The 26,569-nt window shown below is 46.3% G+C and overlaps 1 protein-coding gene and 1 non-coding gene across 51 annotated transcripts in view; one reads left to right on the top strand and one right to left on the bottom strand.

Annotated features, from left to right (window-relative positions):
- Clasp1 (cytoplasmic linker associated protein 1) overlaps positions 1-26,569 on the bottom strand; it is a 228,000-nt gene that overhangs the window by 123,689 nt on the left and 77,742 nt on the right. For all 50 annotated transcript variants that reach the window (XM_075987661.1, XM_075987678.1, XM_075987669.1 and 47 more), the window contains exons 3-8: positions 24,046-24,124; positions 23,453-23,556; positions 22,169-22,260; positions 19,854-19,929; positions 10,361-10,458; positions 1,267-1,334 (exon numbers count right to left, since the gene is read on the bottom strand). In XM_075987661.1, the coding sequence (XP_075843776.1) occupies positions 1,267-1,334; positions 10,361-10,458; positions 19,854-19,929; positions 22,169-22,260; positions 23,453-23,556; positions 24,046-24,124 (517 nt within the window). The remainder of the gene's footprint in view (positions 1-1,266; positions 1,335-10,360; positions 10,459-19,853; positions 19,930-22,168; positions 22,261-23,452; positions 23,557-24,045; positions 24,125-26,569) is intronic.
- LOC142859248 (U4atac minor spliceosomal RNA) lies at positions 24,675-24,799 on the top strand. Its single transcript, XR_012912162.1, has one exon. It is a non-coding gene; the product is annotated as a U4atac minor spliceosomal RNA (small nuclear RNA).

Genomic DNA, 26,569 nt, shown 5'->3' with positions numbered 1-26,569 from the left:
CAGACCACAGTGCTCCAGGAGGCCTCTGCTGTAAGATCAGGATGGGTGAAGGGGAACTGTACATCCCGTTGTTAAATTGTCCTGTGCTATTTGAGTTTACTGAGAAGCTGGCTCTGCAAGTAAGCCTGGCACCCCAACTTCAGGCCCAAGCATGTTTATGCCAACTGTCTTCCAAGACCCCCTTTCTAGGGCTTGGCTGGCTCCACTGGCACTGTGACAGGGCAGGAAGAGAATGAAATAGCCCAAAAGTAAAACACTGCACCCCTGAAAACAGAAGGTAAGCTGTTTGCACCAGAGGGTACTGCTTATCCCATGATATAGAGCGCCTGCAGCAGAAGGAAGTTCAGCCACGGGAAGCTCAGCCACGGACAGTTTTATTGGCAAGTCCGGCTGACTGCCTCGACCTCCCCAGTCAGGTTCTACGAACACTGTGAGCACCCAATTTGATGATGCCAGCTCTATCTGTTGCTGTTTGTCTGTTACTTGGAAATCTCACCCAAGAGGACCTCTTTCTGCCTGGGATTCTCTCTTCAGGTGGCTGTCACAAAGGGGCCTCCTTACCAAGCTTTCTTTAGCTGGATGTTCTCAGGACCTGCTTTAGGATGTTTATTTATTCTTTTCCTTGGCTACTGTACCTTTAAGAAGAACATTTAGAACAGACAATAGAGCTCCTATTGTAGATCATCTCCATACCATACACATCAGAAGAAGAGGCCATAGTGATAGCGGGGACCCGTATTTCAGGAAGTGGAAGCCGTAAGCACAGAAATGCTCAGAATGTTCTAATCTAGCGGTGGCCAGCATGGCAGGAGCAGAGAGAAATTTCAAAAAGAAAGAATGACGTCAGAATAGGGGTCTAGGCCACATTACCAGGCCTGGGGACCACAAAACTGCAGTCTGGTTATGAGTAAGAATGGGTGTTCAATAACACCTTATTTCCATTGATGCTAAATGAACACAGACGACAGACATGGGGGAGGAAGAGGGGACAAACACCCTGATGCGCTCAGGACAGCCCAGGCAAAACATCACCAGGTCTGCTCCAGCAAGTCAGTGGAATGAGGAGAACAGACCATCTAATGGAGTCAATGGGGGTCTGAAACAGAGCCAGCGGTAAGCCCACTGGCCTGACAAAGTAGATGGAGGAAACCTAACTTTTAAGACCTGTAAAACCATATTGAAACATCTAGTATCCGTTCAGAAACAGCAAAAGCATTATCGCCAAGCAACCGAAGATGCAGAAATGGAGACTGGTTCCCCACTCACCATTTGCAGACTGTATCATAGTTCCAGACTTTTGGACTTCATCAAATTTTGTAAAAATGACATTCAACCTGTTTGAAAACAAAAAATATATATATGGGATATCAATCATCACCATTTATGATTAACAAACACTATTAAGTTGACTGCTCCGACACCTTAGTTTCATTTCCGCTGCTGTGATCAAATACCCTAAGAAAAGCAAGCGAGGAGAGAAAGGGTGGATTTCAGCCCACAACTCCAGGTTACAGTCCACCCCTCTGGAGAAGTCAACCTGAAGCGGTTGTCACCCACAGTCAAGAGGAGAATGAACACACACATGTTTCCAATCAGCTCACACTCATATGGACCCTACACAAGGGAGCTGGGCTGCCACAATGGGCAGGTTTCTCACTAACATAGTGAAGACAAGCCTACATGGCATGTATAGGCCATGCCAATGCAGATGGGTTCTCCTTGAGATGCTCAGGTGATCCTGAGTTGTATCAAGTTGACAATTAAAACAAACCATCAGCCCCCACAACCAAAATAACCAATTATTTAAAAAAAACAGTAAGAATAATAGCTCCCTCAGTAACAGATAATATCCAGCAAAAATTCAACACCTAGAATGGCTCCATCACTGGTTTAAGGCTCAGTCTAAAAGATCGCACCTGGGACTCTATGGGTAACAGAACTTGTTGCACAAGCATGAGAACCTGAGTTCAAATCCCCAGGACCAATGTTAAAAACTGACTGCGACCATGCACACACCTGTAACCACACACTGTGAGGGGTGAGAAACAGGAGGATCACTGGGTCTCACGGCCACCAGCCTAGCTTCGGATTCAGTGAGAAAGCCTATCTCAAAGGGAAAAAGGTGAGTGGCCGTGGCAGAGCAGGACACCCGATATGCTACACACACACACACACACACACACACACACACACACACACACACACACACAGGAAAACTTTTTTTAGTTTGTTTTAAAAGTTCATATTTCTCCTCCTTCTTTTGAAGCAGACTGCCAGTTACTTTGGATAAAGTCTTTCACACTACAGGCTTTCTCCGACTTGTACTTGACTCCAAATGTTATAAATAACATGCGACTGAACCCGCTTCAGCCTAAGAGATCTACATGGCACTTCTAATAACAGAGCATCCTACCTTGGCATTTAAATGTAAGCAAAACTGCTGGTGCGTCAAAACCGTCTACCCTAGCTGGCACCAAAACCATGAGAAAAGATCAGTGATGTGGCATCACCTCTAAGCAAAGCGCAGAGGCTTCCCAAGCAAAAGCGCTCGCTCACTCTCGGCCGTGAGATGAACACTGACGCTTCAAAGCAGCGCCTTTTGTATTCACACAGACGCCACCCACTTCTGGGACAGGCTAGTCACAGTGCTCCCCTGCCCTCCCACCCTTCCTTTGAGAGCAGCCATTTCACACGCACGTCTTTTCTTAACCAGAATGCAAACTCCTTGGAGGCTAAGATGGAAACCATGTTCTTTTGGTGACAAGGCAGAGGGTCACCTGTGAGAGTCACATCATGGTATCACAGAGGCAGGCTTCTGCCTTCTCTACAGCACTGAATGTGTCTCATCTTCTGGACTTAGTTCATTCATCCCACGCCTCGCTCGGAGCTGACTGGACGATCAACGGGAAGGCTGCTTCCCTCTAACGCTTAAAGCCGAAGCAACAGGCAAGCCAAGAACACCACTGGCAAACGAAGGGGAGAACCTGCCTTTTACAGTGCCTCACCCCTCCCATCGCACATGGAAGATCGATAATCTTTTCAAGGCTCCCAGGGCCAGATACAGCTTCAGAATCTTTTCTGAATTTACTCCCAACCACCACTACCCACAAATCAAAGTAGAGATGGAAATAAAAGCCCAATTGCCAACTCGGGGTCAGACATGAGTAACACTGTAACTCACATTCAAATCCAGTGGCTACCAAAAATCTGGAAAGATGGCTTAATGTCAGTTCGCAAGATGTTTCCATCACTTTCCCTTTTAAAGCAACAAAGATCTTGAGTGGATGGACAAGCCCATAAATAGGCTCACTGCGCAGGTTGCCAGGGTGTGCCCTGACTTGGGTACCACTTTATTGTGTCACAACCACACCCTCTGCCATGACAGGAACATGCCAGCAGGTTTACAAGTTAGGGCAGACGTATCCCTTTCATCTAGTTGTCTCTGAAGTTTCTGAAGGAGAGCGAGTATTACGTTCCTGGGACAGTCCCAGTTACTTGTGAAAACAGTTCTTTAAGATCTCTCCAAGGGGTGAGGTCTACACACTGTGGTGGCCTTAACAACCATGTAGGACAACCTCCACAGAAACACCACCATTCCTGGTACCTGTCTTCACTTGGAATGCTCCCGGGCAGGATGCCCTCCCCATCACTGTCACATTCCGAGTTAACTAACACCCTCACTCTTTGCTCAGCAGTGCCTCATCATGGCTCCTATGGTTACACCTTAGAGACCTGCAACCTGGCTGTGGGCAGCTGACACCAACAGAGCCCACCTCGGGCATGAAGTACTGACTACATCCGTGAGCTTCAAACACAGCAACTGAAGAAGCCTCTCGTGGAAAACATCAATGGGCACAAATACAGACAGGAGAGTTCCAGGTTTATCCTAGCCCCACTTCTGTTGTAGAGATAAAACACCCTGACGAGAAGCAGCTCAGGAGAGAAAGACTTTATTCTAGCTCACAGCTCCAGGTACCGCTCCTTACAGCAGAGACTTGAGGGCATCAGGGTCTCAGTCCCATCCAGTCAAGGCCAGAGAGAAGCCATGACTGTGTGCTCGCTTGTGCTCAGCTGGATTGCTCCACGCTTACACAGCTCAGGATCCCCAGGCATAAGGAATAGCGACACCCAGGGTGGGGTGGGTTGTCCCACAAAAAGTAAACTTATAAAAAAAAATATCTCACAGGCCAAGCCAATGCAGACACCTGTCCCCAGATGATTCCAGGCTGGGTCAAGTTGACAAATCACACTGACCGCACCTTGGAAGCTATCAAATGGTTTTATTTTTCTAATCTTTAGATTTCAATTTAACATCTTGTGGTTTGTGGTATGCCTTGGTGGTAAAGTACAGATTACCATACCTGTAGCCTTGATTAAACTACCCTCAAGAAAGGAGAAAATAATTTCTTTACTAGTTTGACAAATCACCACTATCATTTTGCCCTAGTTTTACTGAATTTAAATATTTACATTAAATTTAACCCAGTTTATTGTACTAAGATTTATGTTTAAATCTTGGCTAGACATTTTTAATAATGTAAAATATAAATTTTAAGTCATTTCCAAGAAACAAACCCTGAGAATCTCAATCAACAAACTTCATCCAAACACCAAAAGCTTTTCTTGCTCAGCTTAAGTCTTCCATCCTGAACAAGGGTACCAAAGTTTCTAATTGGGGCCAGTGAGATGCTCAGGCAGTAATAGAGATTGCTAGCAAGTCTGACAACCTGAGTTTGACCGCCAGTAAGGTGAAGAAGAGAACCAACTCCCGCAGTCTGTCCTCTGCACACGCCATGCATACTATGTGTGCACATCTTCCACAGTATCTACCAGCCTATCTCTGCCATTCCTCACCTTCCACAGTATCTACCAGCCTATCTCTGCCATTCCTCACCTTCCACAGTATCTACCAGCCTATCTCTGCCATTCCTCACCTTCCACAGTATCTACCAGCCTATCTCTGCCATTCCTCACCTTCCACAGTATCTACCAGCCTATCTCTGCCATTCCTCACCTTCTCTCATACACACAAGTAAATAAGTGTGTGTGAGTGTGTGTGTATGTGTTGTGTGTGGAAAAGAAGCATGTATTCAAAACCTCAACCTCAGGCAGGCCTTTAATCCCAGCACTACAGAAGCATAGGCCAGCCTAGTCTACATGATGAGTTCCAGGCCAGTCAGAACAGCACAAACAAACACATAAAGATATAAAACCCCAAACCTGAAGGATGGAATGTAAAAGTTGTGCCATCTATGTAACTATGACTCCATAGTTACAGGGGTTGCCCCTGAACATGAGGCCCAGAGTTGGGATCCCCAGTACTCATGTACACGCTGTGCAGGTGAGATGGCTCTTCTGTAACCCCAGTCTCAGAGAGCAGAGATGGGATCCCTAGAGCAAGCTCTGAGTTTGAGAGACTTTAACTCAATAAATAAGGCGGGAAATTAGCAGACGATGGCTCCAGACAACCTTGGGCCTCCACATGGATGCTGGCTGGTTTTATACCAACTAGACACAAGTTACAGTCATCTGAAAGGAGGGAACCTCAACTGAGAAACTAGCTCCATAAGATCCAGCTGATGGGGGAGGGGGAGGGCCCGGCCCACGGTTGGCAGTGCCATCCCTGGGCTGATGGTCAAAGGTTCTATATGAAAGCAGGCTGAGCAAGCCATGAAGAGCAAGCTAGTAAACAGCCCTCCTCGGTGGCCTTGCATCAGCTCCTGCCTCCAGATTCTTTCCCTGCTTGAGTTCTTGTCCTGACTCCCTTCAGTGATGAACAGTGATGAGAAAGTATAAGCCAAATAAGCCCTTTCCTCCCTCAAGGTATTTTGGTTATAGTGTTTCATCAAGCAATAGCCAAAGTAACTAAGACAACATGTATACATATACACATGTGCCCATACACATGTGAACCCATACACGGGCAAAAAAAAATGTACACTTACACGCATATGAACCCATACATACACACTCACAGTGTAAGTCATCAGCCACAGCCTTAGCTGGATTTCCCAGAACCCACATAAAGTAGAAGGACATCTTCTAGGATTGCCCTCTGGCCTCTACATGTGTGCCATGGCATACACCTACCACCATACATACAAAATAAATGTGATTAAAAAATTAAAGCACTTTCATTCCCATCTGATTAGTTCACATACACCCCAGGGTTCTGGAGTAGGCTCCACCCACCTATTTACAGCAAGCCTGTATTAAGGTCACACCAAGGCAAATGACTCCTATACTCTATTTCAGTACACCATGCCACATCCCTAGTACCCAGGACTTCAGAAACTCTTCCATGAAACAGCAGAGAAAATGAAGAGGTCAAGTCAGTTTGAGAATCTGGACCCCTGCAGTTTCTTGGGACATAGGGATAGGCTTAGAGAGTTGTGCCCACCAGGATCATCAAAATAATAGAAAATCAGTTGTTACAGTGTATTTTCTAATTCTATCTCTAATGAGCCATTTCCAGCTCGTTTCTTGGCCTATAAGGTGCTGTTTCTCTTGCATCAGTTCATACCCTGAAGGACACTGCTGAACAGAACACGCTCCTTTTGAGGATGTAGTCCCAGGTGTTTTGTGCTGTTTAGAGGTGGGCACGCATTAGACAGCTTCATTCACTAAACCAAACCACAAAACGACGAGTGCCGAATGCCTCGATACCAGCACCTCTGAAAGGTGTAGTGTTTTAGTAAGAACTGCCCCTATAGACTCATATTTGAATACTTGCTCCTCAGTTGATAGAGGTGTTTGGAAAGGATTAGAGCAGTGGTTCTCAACCTCAACCTTCCTAATGCTACAACCCTTTAATGCAGTTCCTCCTGTTGTGATGACCCCCCAACCATACCATTATTTTCATTGCTACTTCATAACTGTAATTTTGCTGCTGCTATGAATGTAATGTAAATATCAAGTCCTCTGATGGTCTTAGACAACCCCTGTGAAAGGGTCATTTGACGCCCCCCTCAAAGTGGTTGCAACAAACAGGTTGAGAAACACTGTATTAGAAGGTGTGGCCTTGGAGGAGGAGTGTCAATGGGATGGACTTGAGATTTCAAAAGCCCATGCCATTCCCAGTCAACTCTGCAAATGTGGGCTCTCAGCTGCTGCTCCGCTCCATGCTTTCCTGCCTGCTGCCATGCTGCCCAGCTATGATGGCCATCAAAGTAACCCTCTGGACCCACACGCCCCAATTAAATGCTTTCTTCTGTAAGTTGCTTTGCTCATTGTGGTGGTCCAAAAGAAAATGGCACCCATAGGCTTATAGGAAGTGGCACAACTAGGAGGTGTGGCCTTATAGGAATAGGTGCAGCCTTGTTAGAAAAAGTGTGTCACTGGGGGTAGGTTGCTCAAGCCGGACCCAGTGTCACTCTCTCTCCCTTCTAGCTGCTGATCCAGATGTAGAACTCTCAGCTCCTTCTCCAGCACCATGTCTGCCTGTGTACCACCATGCTTCCTGCCACGATGATAACAGAGTAAACCTCTGAACTGTAAGCCAGCCCCAACTGAATGTTTTCCTTTATAAGAGACAAGAGCTGGCATGGTCATGGTTCTCTTCACAGCAGTAGAGACCCTAACTAAGGCACTCATGGTGCTTTGTCACAGCAATTGAAAATTAACTAAGACAGACGTTGGTCCAGGGAGTGGGCCAATACTGTGACAGGCCTGACCATGCTGGGTTTGTTAGTGGGGTTTTTTTGGGGGGGGAGTGGGGATGTAGAAGACTGTGGGACTTTGGACTAGGAAAGTGGTTGAATGCTGTTAGCAGAGCTTAGTGGCTCGTTCTAGTAAGAGCTTGGAAGGCAGTAATGCCGAGAGCAATGTGGACTAGGGAAGCCTGGCTCAAGGTATTTCATGTAATAGCATTAACTAGACACAATTCTTCTGATATACAAAGAATGTGCTTTTTCCCCCATCCTAAAAATATGCCCGAGGCTTAAATGAAGAGTTTTGGAGTAATTTGTTGGCAGAGGAAATTTTGATCCAGCCCAATGTTGACTCTTTCATGTGGTTATCAGTGATCACCCTTACCTAGTGTTGACTGTGTCGTGTGGTTATCAGTGATCACTCTTACCTAGTGTTGACTGTGTCATGTGGTTATCAGTGATCACTCTTACCTAGTGTTGATTCTGTCGTGTGGTTATCAGTGATCACTCTTACCTAGTGTTGACTGTGTCATGTGGTTATCAGTGATCACTCTTACACATATCTACAATGAAAAAGACCAAGTGGGCAAAAAAAAGAAAAAGAAAGAAAAATGCAAAATACACAGTTTGAAGAGAAAAAGAGCACCAGGAAATTTAATGTTAAAGCCTTGACTGGTGCTGAAAGAGATAAGGGAATGAAGTCCTCGAGGTGAGATGCCCACCTAGCTAACGGGGAAAGAACCTAAAGAAGCATCTGCTAAAGAGCAACAACAAATTAATTCAAGTAGGGGACAACAATCCCAAAAAGGCAGCAGAACTCCACAGCTGTGGCCACGAGGATCCGGTGTTAGAGTCATGAAGGCTTCAGGAGTAAGGGAGTAATGGAGTCTTCCTCCGGGATTAATGAAAGCCACTGAGGCCAGGCCTGTGGCAACACAGTCCCTACATGGAGGCCTAGAGAGGCCACTATATGACTCTGTGAAAGTGAAGCAAAGATTGCACTGGAGACCTGAAGATACCAGAGCCATGTGGTATCTGCCAAGAAGAGCAGCCAACAGGGAGTAGAACCAACCCAAGAAAGAAGTGTGCTGCAGTCAGACAAGCTGGAAGGGAAGAGACATCGAAGCCTTCTGACATTAGAAGTAAGCCTGCAAGACTTAGAGCTTGCTCTCCTGGTTTTCTCTCTTGCTTTGGTCCAGCATTTCCTCACTATGTCCCCTTCCCTCCTTTTTGGAAACGTAACATATATTCTGGGCCATTATGTGATAGAAGCATATAACTAGCTCTTTGTTTTACAGGGGTTTACAATCGAGAGACTGTCTTCAATCTTAGAAAAGGCTTTGGACTTTTAAACAGCACTTGGCCCATGAAAGACTATGTGGATGTTTGAAGTTGGATTAAATGCGTTTTGCATTATGATATGGCTACCCGCCTACAGGGGACAGAGAATGGAATGTAGCTGTTTGAATGAGAATGCCCTCTAGAGGCTCTTGTTTGAATGCTTGGTTCCCAGTTGTTTAGGTATGGCCTTGGAGGATGTGTTGTCACTGGGGATGGGTTTGGACCTTTCCAAAGACTCACTCCATTCTGTGTGTGTGTGTGCCTGGTTTGTGGATCAGATGTAATCTCTTAATTAATACTTCAGCATCATGTTCCCCAATGTGATGATCATGGACTCTAACCCCCTGGATCCATGAGCCCCAATCAACGCTTTTTTTTATAAACTGCCTTGGTGATACTGCTTGGTTATAGCAACAGAACAGTAACTTAGACAGGTACAGAACGAGGCCAGATGTTGGCATGAGTCATCTGAGGTGAGTCACAGGGTTGGGGGTGACAAGGGAGGGAGCTGTGAAAGCCCGAGATCAACCTTGGGTGCCATTCCTTGGGTGCCAACCGCTTTTTTTTCTGAGCCAGAGTCTCATCGGCCTAGAGTTCTTCAGTTCAGCTAGGCTGGCTGATTAGGGAGCTCTAGGATCTTTCTGTCTCCATTGCCCCAGTGCTGAGACTACAAGCACGTGCCACCACATCCAACTTTTTTAATGGTTTATTTAACTTTATTTAAATTTATTGGTGTGAAGTGTCAGATCCCCTGGAACTTATCTTCAGGCAGTTGTGAGCTGCCATGTGGGTGCTGGGAATTGAACCCGGGTCCTCTGGAAGAGCAGTCAGCGCTCTTAACCACTGAGCCATCTCTCCAGCCCCCCACATCCAACTTTTTTAAAGTGAGGTTTGAGGCTCAAACCTAAGCACTCACGCTTTCAAGGCAAGCACTTTCCTGAGCCGTCTTCCCAGCCCCAAGTCTTATTTTTGAGGGAATAAGATAAAAGGCTTCCACTGACGTCTGGTGTGGAGAAGACTTCTAGCCACCAGCCTCATAACTATGCATTCTTTGAATAAAATTACCACATCAAAAATAGGAGCATGAACCAACAGTAAACCTGAAAATGAGCAGGGAAAGGGGTGGAGAAAAAGTACTACCAACAAACATATACAGAATAAATACTAGTTTAAATAAAAATTTCTAAGGGCCAGCAGGGAAAGACACTTGCTGTCAGTACTGATAACTTGAGTTCAATCCCCAGTGCTCACACAGAACTATTCCTGCAAGTTGTTCTCTGACAACATAGCACAAGGACCCCCATACACAGAGACACCAATAAATACATTTAAGAAAATTTAAGTGGAAACAAGAGAAAGCGAGCACTCACCGGGACTGTGGCAACCCTTTCTTACTGAGGTCTGCCCGCACACGTTCGCCTACATGTCTGTAAATCTCCACCAGACTGTTTATCGCTGCATCTCTAACCTAGACGTAAAAGAAGAGATCTTACAGGTGCTTCATGTCACTCCCCAGTTCCTCCAAACAGAAGCTGAACAGTCTACATGCCGCCCCAACTTATACCAGCCTACCAGCACATACAATCCCCAGACAGGCCGGACTGAGCAAGGGCACATCTTGCTCATAAAACAATCCCAAATCATAGAAACCCAAATTGTAGAAAAAGACCCCAGCTTTTTATACAGACTCCCAAGTCCTCCCTATTCTTTAACATTGTGATCAGGAAAACAGAATTTAAAAAACAAAAAACAAACAAACAAAAAAACAACATTAAACTAGGCTACAAGTAAAGCATCAGATGTGAGGTGGTGTGAAGAGCATGCCCCCCACCACGGGCTGGTTGAACAGTCTGGCAAGGATTAAGGGATGTGGCCTTGTTGGAGGAGGTGTGCCCTCGTGGGTAGTCTGAGGTTTCAAAAGCCTATACCAGTCCCAGGTAACTCTCTCTCTGCCTTGTGGATCAAGATGTGAGTCTCAGCTCTAGCACCATGCCTGATGCTGCCACGCTCCCTGCCATGATGGTCATGGATTCTAACCTTTTGGACCTGTAATCCCTACATACACAGACTCTTTTATAAGTTGCCTTGGTCATGGTAACTAAGACAGTGTCTACGTAGATCACATACAGCATTAGCTTCATGTGTAAGAAGAGTAACTGAGAAATAATGTACTGTAAGGGCCCACATCCAAGGGATTTACAATACTAAAACAAGCTAACACTAAATACAAATGCTACTTTAAATAGAAGTCAGGATGTGGTCAATGTTCAAAACCAAAGATCATAGAAAGGTAGGATCAGGGCTGCTGGGTAAAAAGCTGGCCCTGTGGGCACGAGGACCCAGTGAACCCTAGAACTCATGTTAAAAAGCCAGGTTGTTATACTTAAAATCTCAGCACCGGAAAAGCAGGGACAGAAGGATCCTGGGGCTCAATGATCATCTAGCAGAGCCTATATGCTGAATTCTAAGGCAAGAGACTCTCTCAAAAAACAAGTTGGACAAGGCCTGAAGAATGATATCAAAGTTGTCCTCTGGCTTCCACAAGCATATGAGTAAGTGCGCGTGCATGCACACGCACACACACACACACACCTACAAACAGAGAAGGTGAAGAGGAGGAAGAGAGGAGTCGTGTCAGTGCTCAGAAGAGTGAGATATTGCCAGGTCCAGCCAGAAGCGTGGGTCCAAGTAAGACCCTGCTGCTCAAAGGCAGGAGGCACTGTGGCCCTCACGAGCTGCAGGTGCATCATCTGGCCGGACACAAAGACCTGCAGCACAGGCAGTGAAATCAGCAGACAAGGATGGATGTGTTTTCTTAGGAAGCCTCATTATGGAGCAAACATTAAATACCAATTTGATGCTAAATTTCTTTAGTATAAAAATGCATGTAAGGTCACTGAGATGTCTCAGCAGGTGAAGTTGCTTGGCACCAACCAAGCATGACAACCTGAGTTTGATCCCCAGATCTGAGGCACAAGGATCCACCTCCACAAGTTGCCCTTTGACCCCCATATATGCCTCTTTATAGATATACATGTTTATTTTCAAAAACGTGTAGTTATATGAGAAGATACTTTTGCTATTATATGAAACACTAAACTTTCTGGAGTAAAAATATTATGTCTGCATGTTATTTCCAAAAGGTTCAGAGAAGAAATGCATGTTTTCAAGTACATGGTGCACAGGCAGATGTAAAATAGATCTGCCAGGGCTAGCTGACAGATACAAGTGCTCACTCAACTGCTCTTCTGGCTTTTCTGTGAGTGTACAATTTTGCACACAAAAAGAAAATAATAAATTGTAATACAGAACGGCATAAAGGCCAGGTAGGAAGTGACAGGGAGGCAACAGGGTTTCAGATTTGGTCTGCAGAAATGAAACCAAAATATGCGGTGTTGTGGGACATTTGTTTACACTGTGTGAAGATGTGCCATTGTGACTGGTTTAACAAAGAGCCAGATGGTGACTGACCAGGCAGGAAAGGATAGGCAGGACTTCCGGGGACAGAAAGAAAGAAGATGAATCTAGAAACGTGGAGACACCAGTGAGGTGTAGAACAAGTCAGACATGGTACAGAGGAGAGGTAACTGAACCAGGTGGCAAAACACAGATTAACAAAAGCAGATTATTTAAGTTAGAAGAGCTAGTTAGGGACAAGCCTGAGCTAAGGCCAAGCTTTTGTAATTGATAAGTCTCCATGTCATTACTGGGAAGGAAAGTCCCACAAGAAAGCTTACAACATAAAGGAGGAAGGAAGGGGGACACAGGCGACAGTTTCTAGGCCTGTCTGACCTCGTCTCCCATGACAGGTAACGAGAGCCATAAACCCTCTCATTCTAATACATCTTGTCTTTTAAATCGCACACCACATTCACCAAAAGGCAAGTGCTGAATCCCTAAGTCCCAAGACAGGGACAGGACCTCTAAGAAGGTAAGGTTTGGAGCAAGGGCTGTAGAGATGGCTGAGAACCTGTACCGCCCTTGCAGAGGAGCTGAGTTCAGTTCCCAACACCATGCCAGGAGCTCACAACTGCCTGTAATCTCAGCTCCACACAACCAACAGTCTCACTTGACTTCTCCGGCAGCTGCACTCACGCGTGCACAGACCCACACATAGACAAACACACATGCACATAATAAAAGTTAATCTTTTGTAAAGTGCTAGGCATGGAGGTCAGTGGTGGAACAGTGGGTGGCTGAACTGACTGGCAGGAGTGAGGCGCATATATTCCTGTAAGAGGCAGTCTGCATGCAAAGCGCAGGTGTTGCGGGAGGTCCTCCCGCTTCTCCAACCTATAGCTGCTGAGATACCAGCCCATTGGGGCGTAGTCTCTCTCCCTTTAAAAAAGCGGCCACTTCCCTCTCCTCTCTCTCTTCACTTCCTGCTCCGCCGGCAACTAGACTCCTGGTTGCCTAGAGGGCTGTTGCCTGGGACAGTGATCTGAAAGTTTTTTCCCCTTTAAATAAATATCACCCTATTAATCATAATCCCAAATTGGTGTGGCATTGTTTGTGACTTACGCCTTCATTTTGGCGCCCAACGTGGGGCTTTAGACCCTCTCCCGGCTCACAGCCGCGAGTTCGGCTTGGCGGCCACAAGTTCGGCTTGGTGGGCGCTAGTTCGGCTTGGCGGAAGCCCTTGCTTCCTCAGCCGCTGCCTGTGCCTTGCAGCGGCGGCCTTGGCCTCCCCACGTGGATTTAAACTCCACAGGCCCGCGTAGTCTCTGCCCGCATGGTTTGCTCTTTTCTGAGTCGTTTTTAAATCTCCCTTGCAAGCACAGCTCTTAAGTGGCGCGAACCAGAGCACGCGGTTGCTGAAAGCTGCAACCCCTCAGGGTGACTCTGTCACGAGGAGGCATAAGCAGCTTCCAGATTGCTCTTCTCATACCCTCATACCCTCATTTTAAAAGACATTGATCTTGAAATTTAACCATCATTTTACTTTCACAGGATCCCCCAGAAAGAACGTCGCCCCTATGACAGCTGGAAGTAATTCTAGAGGACGACATCCCCCCTCCCAGTAAAGTTTGCCCTTGGGTTTAGGGACATCATTTAGGGGCTGGAGAGATGGCTCAGTGGTTAAGAGCATTGCCTGCTCTTCCAAAGGTCCTGAGTTCAATTACCGGCAACCCCGGTGCTCACAGATTGTTAGAGATGGGTTGATTGGGATATCAGAATTAGCCAGTAAGGGCTAAAGCTAAAGGGCAAGGCAGTGTTTAAATGAATACAGTTTGTGTGTAATTATTTCAGGGCAAAAGCTAGCCGGGCAGGCGGCTTGGGTGTTGGGGAGGCAGCCCCGCCGCCATATTACTACAAATGGCGCCCCACGTGATGGACTAAACCCACTTAAAAAACCTGAGAAGGCTTAAAAATAATGGAGAGAGAGTTTAACACAGATTTTTGCTGTTTGTTGGTGGCGTGCTGTAGAGAGATTTCCTGGTTCGGCAACAGCAGCAGAAAAAACGCTGTGTCATTTTAAAGCACAGCTTCTTGGGGCTGTGCCCCCAGTGCAAACTCTGGCTTTATGTTTGTGTTCCCGCTTGGGATAGGAAGGAGAGTGCTCTGAGACCGTGCTGATGGCTCTCAGCGCTCCCCGCCTGCACCTGGGCAGATGGCCGAATCAGGCTTAGGCAGGCGGAAGAGCATGGCGGATTCCTGACAGAGACGTGTTTTCAGACTGCGCAGTGCTCTGTGTGTCAGATTTGGACGTAACTTGGATGAAAAGAATTTCTGTGCTGCATGCTCAGTCTCAGAATTAAAGTGCTGAGTGCCGCTCCTACCTGGTGATGGAGCTAGCACAAAATGGTACGTCCTCCATTTTGAAATTTTCCTGACTCAGCAGCAGGAACAAACCTGTGTTGTTTTAAAATGCCGGCTTTCTGGGCCATCCTACCAGGGCAAACTCTGACTGTTTGAGGCAGGAGGGCCGGCTACGGAGAGAGGACTTGAGTGTTGTCTGTTGTAGCTCGCTGGCTGGCAGGAACCTTGAAACGCCAGTTGTGGCTATAAACATGGCTACAGCCAGTACCTCAGCCATGAGGCTGAAAAGCTAAGGATCCAGCCGTCAAAGCCACGGCTTTAGTCCTACTGATATTTCTTGGTACATTAAAGACTCATGTGGTCAGAAAAACAGAGATACAGTAAAGAGAATGTCAAAGACAAAGAAAAATTTTAAATGATTTACAGTGTTAAAAATATATGCAGACTAAAAGTTAAAATTCTTAAAGTAAACCTCTGTGACTTCAAGGTGTGGTAGCACACGCCTTTAATCCCAGTGCCTAAAAGGCAGAGACAAACAGATGTCTGTGAGTTCAAGGTGTAGTAGCAAACACCTTTAATCCCAATGCCTGGGAGGCAGAGACAGGCGGATCTCTGAGAGTTCAAAGACAGCCTGGTCTACAGGGTTATTCCAGGTCAAAGATAGGCGCTCAAAAAGCAAAAAGTTAACCTAGGAATGTCACAGCTTACATTCTTAAGTGCCTACTGATTTAAAGGCGCAAATCAAAAGTGCTCCTGGATAGTAAAAAATTGCAGATTCACAATAGGACAGATTCAGACCACTAAATGAGTCACACTGTTGGATGAATGTACGTAGGCTTGGGAGAGAGAAGAAAAAGAATATAGAGAATAAAGTTAATGGCTTAAAAAAAAAAGGTAAAGTCTTTAAAGAGACAGAATAAAGTAAAGTGATAGAGTAAAAATAAGCCGCGTAAAAATGAAAAATTCACAAAGAGTCTGGATTATGTACATTGTGTTTTCTTTAAAATTTTTGACTGTGAAGGAGCTAAGTACAGAGAGACATTTCATTACATGGGCTGCCAAGCTAAACCAGAATGGATATAAGGGTATTATGATTTCAGAATTTGGATCTAAGGATATGATGCTTTGGAAAAGAGTTTCTTATTTTGTTTTTACAGAGGATGAGACCTTGTTCATTTCTTCTATTCCGATTTGGTATGATGGACCACGTCCTCCTGAAGGGTTGCTGTGAACATCTTCAGAAAATTGCTTTGCTCAACTGCCAACTGAGATGAAACTAGCACACAGGTTATACCATGAAAGACCTAATTAACGACGCCCCCATTCAGCAGGAAGCAGTTTGGAGAGAAAAAACTGCGCCCATGTTCCCAAATATTGTTTATAAATGTAGTTTTACATTTAAAGGGGGATATGATATAGATATGAATAATTTGCATTAGTATAGATTTTGCTTTATTGATAGACATTTAAGGTCAATTGTTATATGTATAAATGTTTCTGATGTAACTTTTACTTGATAACTGTTTTGTTATATGTAATTTTGCTATGTTAAAGTTAAAGCCTTTTTTTGTTTAAACCGAAAAAGGGGAAATGATGGAGGAAGGTCATTGGTTAAATTAAAAGAAACTGCTTGGCTCTCATTGGTTAGGAGATAGGTGGGAGGAGTAAACAGAACAAAACGCTGGGAGGAAGAGGAAGTGAGGTCAGACTCGACAGTTCTCCGCTGGGGAGCAGACGCTTCAGAGAGAGACGCCATATTCCCCACTCCAGGGAAGATGCACGCTATGAAGCTCCGACCCAGGATGGACTTAGGCTAGAATCTTCCCGGTAAGACTGGTGCTATACAGATGATAAGAAATGGGCTAGTCCAGGTGGGAGAGTTAGCCTAGAAGATGCTAGGTAGAAATGAGCCAAGCAGTGTTTAAATGAATACAGTGTCCGTGTAATTATTTCGGGGGTAAAGCTAGCCGGGCAGGCAGCTGGGGTGTTGGGGATGCAGCCCCGCCGCCGCCCCATATTACTACACGCAGGTGCTATTACTTCAAAGGCAGATGTAGGGGCAGGGGCTGGAGATCAAGGTTCGAAGGTTTGTCTCTATGTGTGAGGCCCCAGTCTTAATCTCTAGCACTGCCAAAGAAAGGACTGTGAAGGCTGGTACAGCCCTAAGGATTGTTTTCAGTGTTTAGTAGAGAATCCTCAGCCGATAAATCCTGTCTACTACAGGGAATGCAAGTCGCCCTGAAGCACCAGCCTCATTTTCCACATGATAGGAAACGGAGATAAATGAAAATAAAGAAGTAATAATCATTTTCTTATTAAAGGCCTATAGACCAAACCACTGTAACAGGCTATACCTGAGAGCCATATAGTACAAGTACTGATCAGATTTGGGGCAGAAAGAGGTAATTTGAGGTTTAGTTTGTTAAGACAACTTCACACTTCCCATCTTTTTAAAAAAAAAAGTTTAACTCACTTGTTTTATTTTTAATTTTTAAAGTTTATATGTATTCATGCTTTGCTTGCATGTATGTATATGCATTTTGTGTGTGCCTGCATCCCTTGGAGGTCACAATAAGGCACTGATCACCCAGAACTGGATTCATGGACAGTTGTGAGCTGCCATGCCACATGAGTGCCCGGAACCAAGCTCGGGTTTTCTGTAAGAGCAGAAAGTGTTCCTAATTTTTGGTTTTGAGACAGAGTCTCACTGTGCAGTTTGGTTGACCTGGAACTCACTATGTAGACCAGGCTGTCCTTAAACTCTGAGATCCACATGTCTCTGCCTCCCAAGCGCTGAGACTCTGGGAATGTGCCATCACACCTGGCACCTCCTAGTTTTGTTTAAACTTATACAAGTCTTTCTAACTCCTGTTAAAGGACTTTCCTTCACGTTTAGGCTGCATCGCTGCTACTACTGAGAATCAGCCAGGAGTGCCTGGCTTCAGTGTAAAGAACTATCTTTTCGTACGTGGAAGCACTGTGTTCTTTAACTAGCTATGTGCAAAGTACATCCATACTGTGAAGACACTAAGACACCAGTACAATAAAGTATTTCACATATTTAAAACAATACATGCTGGACAGTGGTGATGCACGCCTTTAATCCCAGCACTTAGGACGCAGCGGCAGGTGGATCTCTGAGTTTGAGGGCAGCCTGGACTACAGAATGAGTTCCAGGACAGTCAAGGCTACACAGAGAAACCCTGTCTTGAAAAACAAAGCAAACAATAAAGTTAGGGTATCTCAAAAACCTAGTGGATGTGGCAGGTGTGAGATTTCTGCAAATGCAATGCCCATCTCAGGCTAAGCAGACTCTTAATAAGCTGGGCCCAACAGTGATACCAGAGACTAAGAACAATCGTTCTCCAAAGCACTTCCAGAAAGATTCAGAAGCAAACACACTACTGTCCTAACAGGGAGGCAGGCTCAAGAGCAAGGTGTATACAGGGTCAGCTGTGCAAGGCCAGGACATGTCTTTACTCTAGGCTTTTTATGCTGGCCCAGGTAGCTCAAAGTCTCATACAGCCTCTTCAAACTGATACTCAATGTCATCTCTAACATCAAACATGAAAACAACTGAGTTAATGTGTTCAGAATGTGGGACTATGCTGACCTTGCCAAAACCCTAGAGAGATTCCCATACGAGCATCAGCTCTGACCTGAACAAGGGACATAGAGTCAAGGAGCAGTGCCACGTGAGAAAAGACGGCCCCCAACCTTGTCACAGTTCAGGGCAGTTCTAACTGAGCTTCCCCTGCTGGAAGAACTTTGAGGCTCATCTGAATAGCTTCACAGGGAACAAAAACATCACTTTCAAATCTCTAAACTGGGATCTGAGCTTCTGAGCAAGAACTGGTGATGCTACTCCCCCAGCACACAGCAGAGGATCCCGAGCGGGTGAGGTGGTCCTTCCATATTTCTCCTCTAAACACCATCCAGGACCAACACACAGCGATACCTCAGCATCCGCTGTGGAGAAGGATGGTGCTCTGCAGAGTCCTGCTGGGATTCACTGTGCCGCACATGGTACAGCCAGTGTGGGATATCTCTCCTATCATCTGGAAGATGATGCCCACTCCAGTTAGAGAAATACATTGTGTGCTATGTGCCTACCAACTGAGCTTCCCCTAGCATTTTCCTCACCTAGACCTGTGAGTCTGCCTTCCCCATGAGCCTGCTTAGTCCTTTGAGTCTGCCTAGTCCTATGAGCTTCCCTTCCCTGTGAGCTTCCCTTCCCTTCCCTGTGAGTCTGCCTAGTCCTATGAGCTTCCCTTCCCTGTGAGCTTCCCTTCCCTGCTATCTTCCCTTCCCTGTGAGCAGCCTTAGTTCTGTGGACCTAGTCCTGTGAAATTGTCTTATTCTGTGTGCATGCCTTATTGGAGTAGCTGTTTGGGTTTCTCCGCAAACAGATAGCAGGCAGTGAGCGATGAGTGCTGTCGTGCTGGACGGTGTGTCTAGCCTGCTCCGTCTCTCAACCTCAGTGCACACAGATACAAGGCCACCCACAGGTCTACCATCAATTCCCTATCACCTGCCAGCTTAATGACAGACAACCTCAAGTAGGTGCCATGTAATGGCACTGACATCTCCAAATGGGACTTCTATAAGGGAGTTCTGCAGAAACAAGGCTAAAGGCCCACTGGTGAGAAGGAAAGGCAAAAGCACCAAAATTATTCTGAAACTGTTGAGGCCATTTTAGGTTTTGCTTTGTTTCATTTTATAGGTTTTATTTTATGCATAAGTGTTTTGTTCCTATGCATATCTGGGCACCACAGTGTAACGAGTGGTTGTGAGCCACCATGAGGGACTAGGAATTGAACCCACTGCAAGAACAACACACACTCTTAGCCTTCTCTCCAGCCTCTGTGGTCATTATAACTGGTAGACTATACAATATGACTTGGTGCCCAGCAATGCCTGTGATTTCTCAGTACAGGAGAGGGTAGAGTGGCCACTACATTAGCTGAGATGTTTTACACATGCTAGTGGATAGCTAATCTCTTACATCAGAGTCAGAGCTCTCCAGAGGTAAGTCCGCCCACCTGCGGCACACACAGATACCACAATGCACCTTCACAGGCTGCAGGTCTTCTTTCCACTCACCTGGCTGTTGGGGTCTCCCAGTAAGTTACATATATGTGGCACAATCTTGCTTAGTGTTAGAGTCTGTGCCCCAGAGCTGGAAAGAAAAGGCAAGAGTGAGAACAAAGGGAAGATGTCCCGCCCACACCTGCCCTTCTCCACCCCCAGAACTAGCCCCACACACCAAGGTTCCCTCCATTCTACTCAGAATGGCTCCAAAGCACCCCAGAGCCCACGGCTGAGCCCACGCTCTTCGCTCTTCCATGGCCTGGCCTTGGAGACTATACCAGGCCTGCACCTTGCCATTGCGCTTGCCTCAGACCCTCGCTCTGCTGTGCAGCTCATACTTCCTGTTCTGCCAACCAAACTCTTCAGGGTCATCTGGGGGCAGGGGTGCTTTCAGACATTCTGTGATTGCTGCTGGTAACTAGACAGTGACAAGATGGCTGCAGGGCATCTGCCTAGGCACTGCTCTATTGGGGAACTTGGAGTTTGTCACTTATCCTTGAGTTCCATCTTTACTTTTATTTATGCGCATGTCTGTCTGTCTGTGTGCCAGAAGAAGATGCCAGGTCCCCTGAAACAAAATCCATAGGCAGTTGTGAGCCGCCTGATGTGGGTTCAGGGAAGCAAACTCAGGTCCCCTGGAAAGAAGCAAACACTCTTAATCACGTAACATCTTGCCAGTCATTTCGCCACTCCGATGCCGATGCCCCAGACCTGCTCTGTGAATACATGCTACAAAACAGCACAGACAGCTCCGGAAATAATTCCAGCAGTTTCTTCTAAAAATTAGAAATGGGCTGGGGAGTGGAGGTATGGCTCAAGGGTTAAGAGCACTGGCTGGCTACTCTTCCAGAAGGCTCGCGCACCCGCACGGCTGCTCACAACCATCTGTACTCCAGTTCCAGAGGATCTAACACTCTCTTCTGGCCTCCAAGGACACCAGGCAATCACGTGGTGCACAGACGTACATGCAGGCAAAACTCCCAAACATAATAAATAAAAAATAAACAAAAAACGGGCTTAGGAAATGGCCCTTACATTGTACTCTACTTCAGAGAACTGAAATTTACACTTCAGAAAGTTGTATACATATGTGCAGCAATTTTACTCCTAGGAGGCCCAAACTTGAAGCCACCACATTTTAGTTAATTGATAAATGGCTAATTAAAACTGGATTACATCTGCAGTATATATTCTATACAATATAATCTATAAAACAGGATAGATTCTATACCAAAGGACTGTGCCCAGCACTGAAACAAAATGAATCATCTCCATCAGTGGCATACAGTGCAAGCTCTAGGGAATTTAACTACATGGAGATCTAGACTGCAACCCTGACAGGGTATATGAGACTGCATTCCACTCGTGTAACAGTTTGAAGTGACAAGGTCATAGAGATAAAAGTCCAAATCAGTGGCTGCCACAGGCTATCGTGTGTGGTAAAATGGCAATAGGTGGGGGCCTCAAACAGGTGGGGGCCTGTGTGCAGCTGTGGCAATGTGGGCAAGCTCTGTGGGCAGCACCCATACATCCTGCTGAAGGCTACGCTGTCCTATATGGCATCCTACACTGGGCAGGTGGAGGGAAGGAGCTACTTCCCAGTAAGTTTCTTCACAACTACCTGTAGATCTAATTACTTCAGAAGAAAGAGTGGAGGGTGGTGGTGGGTTTGGTTTGGTTTGTTTTTAAAGCTTTAAGGAGCTGGAAATGTAATTTAGACTTTAAAATGGTTACTCAGCATCCCCAGAGCCAAATAAGCAGGACACATCTTGGCCTATGCCAGTGATACTAGTTCTTGAAGAGTGGAGACAGGAGGATCAGAAGTTCAAGACATACACGAGACTCTATCTTGAAGAAGAAAGGAAGGAAGGAAGGAAGGAAGGAAGGAAGGAAGGGAGAAAGAAAGGAAGGAAGGGAGGGAGGGAGGGAGGGAGGGAGGGAGGGAGGGAGGGAGGGGAAGGGAAGGGAAGGGAAGGGAAGGGAAGGGAAGGGAAGGGAAGGGAAGGGAAGGGAAGGGAAGGGAAGGGAAGGGAAGGGAAGGGAAGGGAAGGGAAAGGAAAGGAAAGGAAAGGAAAGGAAAGGAAAGGAAAGGAAAGGAAAGGAAAGGAAAGGAAAGGAAGAAAAAAAAAAGCCGGACAGTATCAGTGCACACATGGGAGGAAGAAGCAAGTGGATCTCTGTGAGTTCGAAGCCAGCCTGGTCTACAGAGTAAGATCCAAGACAGCCAAAACTGTAGAGCTGTTACACACAGAAACCTTGTCTTGAAAAATCAAACAAACAAAAGAAGCTTTGGCCAAGCACAGTTAGCAGGTTCACCCCAGACTTACGCATTGAGTGTTGCAATAAGGCAGAGGCAGATGCCCTCTCTCGTGCGGAAGTTCTTGTGTTTGAAACCTCCGAGCATCCTGTCCCACACGTACTGCAAGTGACAAGAAACAAGAGAGAGGGTAAGGATGCTTCGCAGTAAGGAAGAGGGTCAGGATGCTGCAGCCCTTCGTGGTAAGGAAGGAGTCGAACAGGAAACAAACTGGTCCCATTCTCAGGGTCCTCTCTCAATCCCACTGAAGTAGACAGCGAATTATTTTATCAACCACTTCCAGTTAAAGTGTGAAAAGCAAGTGCACTGATGTACACTACTGCATCCTCCCCGCACCCCAAGGAGGTGTAACTCCCCCACATCATGACTGAGAACAGTGCAGCCCAAACGACAGCAGGCTCGCACATCTTCTGTTGGGAACAGCTCCTCACTGAGGCTCACCCTAATCTTTGTTTTATCTCCCCTGGGAAACCGCTGCTGGCTGCTCCAACTGCATCCCCCAACAACAGTCAGTAGGACCCTGGAAGACAGGGCTGGGTCCATCCATTCTAGCAAGCCCAGCTAACTGTCATATAGAAACCAGGGGCCCAGCCAGGCCCACTGGCTCCTCAGATACCACCAGCTGCCCCTCTCCAAAGAAAACAGGGGCCAGTCTCTTCAATGACCTGAAGGGCACAAAAGATTAATCAAACACTCAATACCCATGTCAAACCCACTAATTTATTCAAATGATACATTTTGCTAGTTATATATTTAAATCTCTCATAAGGTGAGACTGTGGGCCATCAGAATGTTCATCACTGTACTGGCTAGTTTATGTGAACTTGACACAAGCCAGAGTCATCAGAGAGGAAGGAGTCTCAGTAGAGAAAACGCTGCCATGAGATCCAGCTGAAGGGCATTTTCTTAATTAGTGATCAATCGTGAGGGCCCAGCCCACGGTGGGCAGTGCCCTGGCTGGTGGTTCTGGGCTCTATAAGAAGGTGGGCTGAGCAAGCTACGAGAAGCAAGCCAGTAGCCAACACCTATCCGTGGTCCCCGCATCAGCTCCTCTTCCAGGATCCTGCCTGTCCTGTTTGAGTTCTGTCCTGACATCCTTCCATGATGAATAATAGCACAGTGGAAGCGGAAGCAGAATAAACCCTTTCTTCCCTGACTTGCTTTTTGGTTATGGTGTTTTGTCAAAGTAACAAAAACCCTAAGACAATCTCCAACCCATCAGTTTAAAAGAAATTAAGCCCAGGGAGTTGCACAAACACTGTTTGTGCACACAGGTGTGCTTCTCTTGTCCTACCTGGGGGTTAGCAGCTTGGTCCATGATCTTTAGCAGCAGGGCTTGGTCTTGCTCCCTCACGGAGTCCTTAGCATCTCCCAGTCTGTCTATTAGACTTGGCAACACTGGAAAACAAAACGGAAACGATTAAATGAAAACAGATCTGGGAAATACCAGTTAATACTGTGGCTCAGTGGTTAGCGTGCTGGATAGGTACACCGAGCTCATGGGTTATACGCACTGCCCACACAAAACAGAAGAAAAAGAAAAAGGAATGGGGAACTTTTCTACAGATACAGTCATATAAGCTTAGTGTTTACACTGCCACCACGAAATACCTTGATTTAGTGACATTTAATCTGTGAGAAAATCCAACTGGCTCCTTTTTTGTAGGACTTTTCAAAAAAAAAAAAAACACGCCTCTCAGAGGAGGGGCTGGGGACACGTACTGGCTGGCATTAAGTCTGATGGCTAATCTTGCATAAAGTCCTTAATTGGTAATATTTCATATTCGAGGTCAGAGCAGGAAGGAATATTTCGGGATTAGAGGGAAAGGTGCCAGTTCAGAGGCAGTGAAGGTGTGATGTGGGTGAGTCCTGCTGGTCGCGGCTTACCTGTGCCAATTTGCGCCTTAAACCGGTCCTGCAGCCTTGTCACCAGTGCAGACAGGATGTCCATGCCCAGTAGAACCACCTGCAAAGGGAAACAGGCACAGCATCAGCGGTGCTGCGAGGTAGCGCTGGCACATCAGGTCCTCACGGTCCCAGAGCCCGGGGCGCCTAATGACTGGGAAGGCTGAGCTGGCTGCTCAGGAAAGGCACGGAAAAACCGGTTACAGTTTGGAAGAAAAAGTCGCCTGGGCGAAGCTCCATTGAATAGAAGAAGCAGCCTAACCCACAGAAACCCCATCACCGCCCAACCCGGCCCGGTCTGGCCCGCCCCGCCCCAGAGTAGCGTATGCAAATTAACCAGCTGCAGTACTGCGCCTTCCTCTGGCCCCGCCTAGAGAGACGTGTATGCAAATTTTCAGACGTGTGGCGCTCGGCCTTCTGGGTAAAACCGAGCAGGCGTCTGAAAGCCCCTCGGGACTTTCAGGAAAGCAGAGAGAGTAATCGGCATCAGAAGCTGCACTTGTAGAAAATACTGGCCACCGCGAGGGCTAGGGAAAGCCGCACGCGGTAGTCACCGCAACCTAACCCGGGTTTGGAATTTTCTGGTTGCGGGGAGCGCGTGGTTGCAAGCAACCATCCTTTTCTTGGGGTTGCGCTACTGTCCAATGAACGCATAGTGAGGGCAGTACTGCTAACGCCTGACAACACACCTGCATCGGTTAGAGCTCTGCTTTACCTTGGTGCAATTTTTGGAAAACCACAAACCTCTTTTCCACGCGTGAGAGTTCAAAAAGAACTACAAGATTGATTACTTGCCCGCGCTTACCTAGGTGCCTGCTAGAGGGCAGCTATGACGCTGCTACTGCAAGACTGGCTTCCAAACTGCCATGGATGCAGAGCGTCCAGTTTCCACACAAACCCACTTAGCTCAAATACTAAACCAGGCCGGGAAGGAAATTAGACTTGGGAGTGTAAAGAAAAATGTACTTTTCCATTCTTGTTGGACGGAATCTATAACTGCCCCGGACTGACCTGGAACTTAATGTGTTGCTCATGCTCACAGTCTCAAACTCCCGGCCACTGGAATAAGGGCGTGTGCCACCACACCTCCCCCACACTTTTAAAATAGCTTTATTTACTATTTACGAGCATTTTCTTTAAAAAAGAATTTTTTTTTTAGTTCAAAATATTAGTCTTACTTTTGGGCCACGATATTAAGTTTCCCTACTAAAGAGCACAGTAAGGAGAAAACAAACCTGATAAACCACGTCATCCAGGTGACCAAGGTCAGCATGAACAACGCTAAGTCATGCTGGTAATGTAAACGTAATATAATGGAATACACACTTCACCTCCAGTCTCTCCAAAGCCTATGAGCCAGGAGAGGTCCCAAGGAAAACATGAGGGAAAGTCAAAACACCACCAGTGCTCCACTGTTAAGATCAAAACCAAGGCTATCTGAGAAATTGCACAGGGAAGAGAGGGAAGCGAAATATAATAAGTATCTTGATAGAATTCCCAAGTGGGGCGGGGGAGGGATAGAATTCCAGGGAGGGGAAGCAACAATATTCCCTAAGGAAAAGCTAAAGATCTAATTTGACCACCAGGTTAGGAGATGAAAATGTACAGATAACCTGTACCAACTGGTCCCCCTTCTCGTAGGGCTATCATCCCCTGGGAAAGGGCACCCAAACACTGAGAATAACTTTTTATAGCATCTTTATTTGCCTGGGAAGAGGGAAATGGCATTCTAAAGTTGTTGGGGTTTTCTTTGTTTGTTTTGGGGTTTTTGTTTGTTTGTTTGAAAGAACCAAATAATGAAGAGACCAAATTAAGAGTCAATGAATGGCTCTGTTTAAAGTGCACTGTACATAGAGCAAGAGAAACAGGAGGGCGGGGATAGATCCAAAATACAGCCTAAGGAGGCAATGGGTTAGAGGAGTCTGAAGCACACACAGGTGCACAGCAGAGGCGCACAGAGCACACAGATGCTCAGACAGCCGAGCCCCAGCAGGGAAAGCAACAGCTGACTCACTAGGCAGCTACTACAAAGGAAGGGGGAGAGAGGGATGAGGAGGGAAGGGAAGAAGGGACCGTGCCAATAATAACTTTACACTGCTGGTGGGAGTGTAACTGAGTGTCAGTGTGGGAACTGTCTTCAAAAAATTAAATAAAACTTAACTATATGATCCAGCAATTCTACTCCTGGACATAAACGCGAAGGAGGTAACGACGGGTGAGGGTCAGCATCCGTGGCATCGTTTCTCCAGGCACGATAGCTGGTGAGTGGGTGCTCACACGTGGTCTTTTTTTTTTTTTTTTTTTTTTACGTGGTCTTATACCAAGATTGCAGTCCTAACGCGGGAGCAAAGTCAGCCAAACTCGTCTTCCACCCTCCTTATGCCATAATAAATTCCCCAAATAAAGAATTTATACAATTTAAATTGTGCGCCGTTCTGAGCAGCACAATAAAACCTCACACTACACTGCTGAGTCCCACTCAGAATGCGAACCACCCCTCTGGCAT

Source organism: Microtus pennsylvanicus, chromosome 10 (genome assembly GCF_037038515.1).
Source record: "Microtus pennsylvanicus isolate mMicPen1 chromosome 10, mMicPen1.hap1, whole genome shotgun sequence".
Lineage (NCBI taxonomy): Eukaryota > Metazoa > Chordata > Mammalia > Rodentia > Cricetidae > Microtus > Microtus pennsylvanicus.
This window is presented reverse-complemented; position numbering and strand designations above follow the sequence as displayed.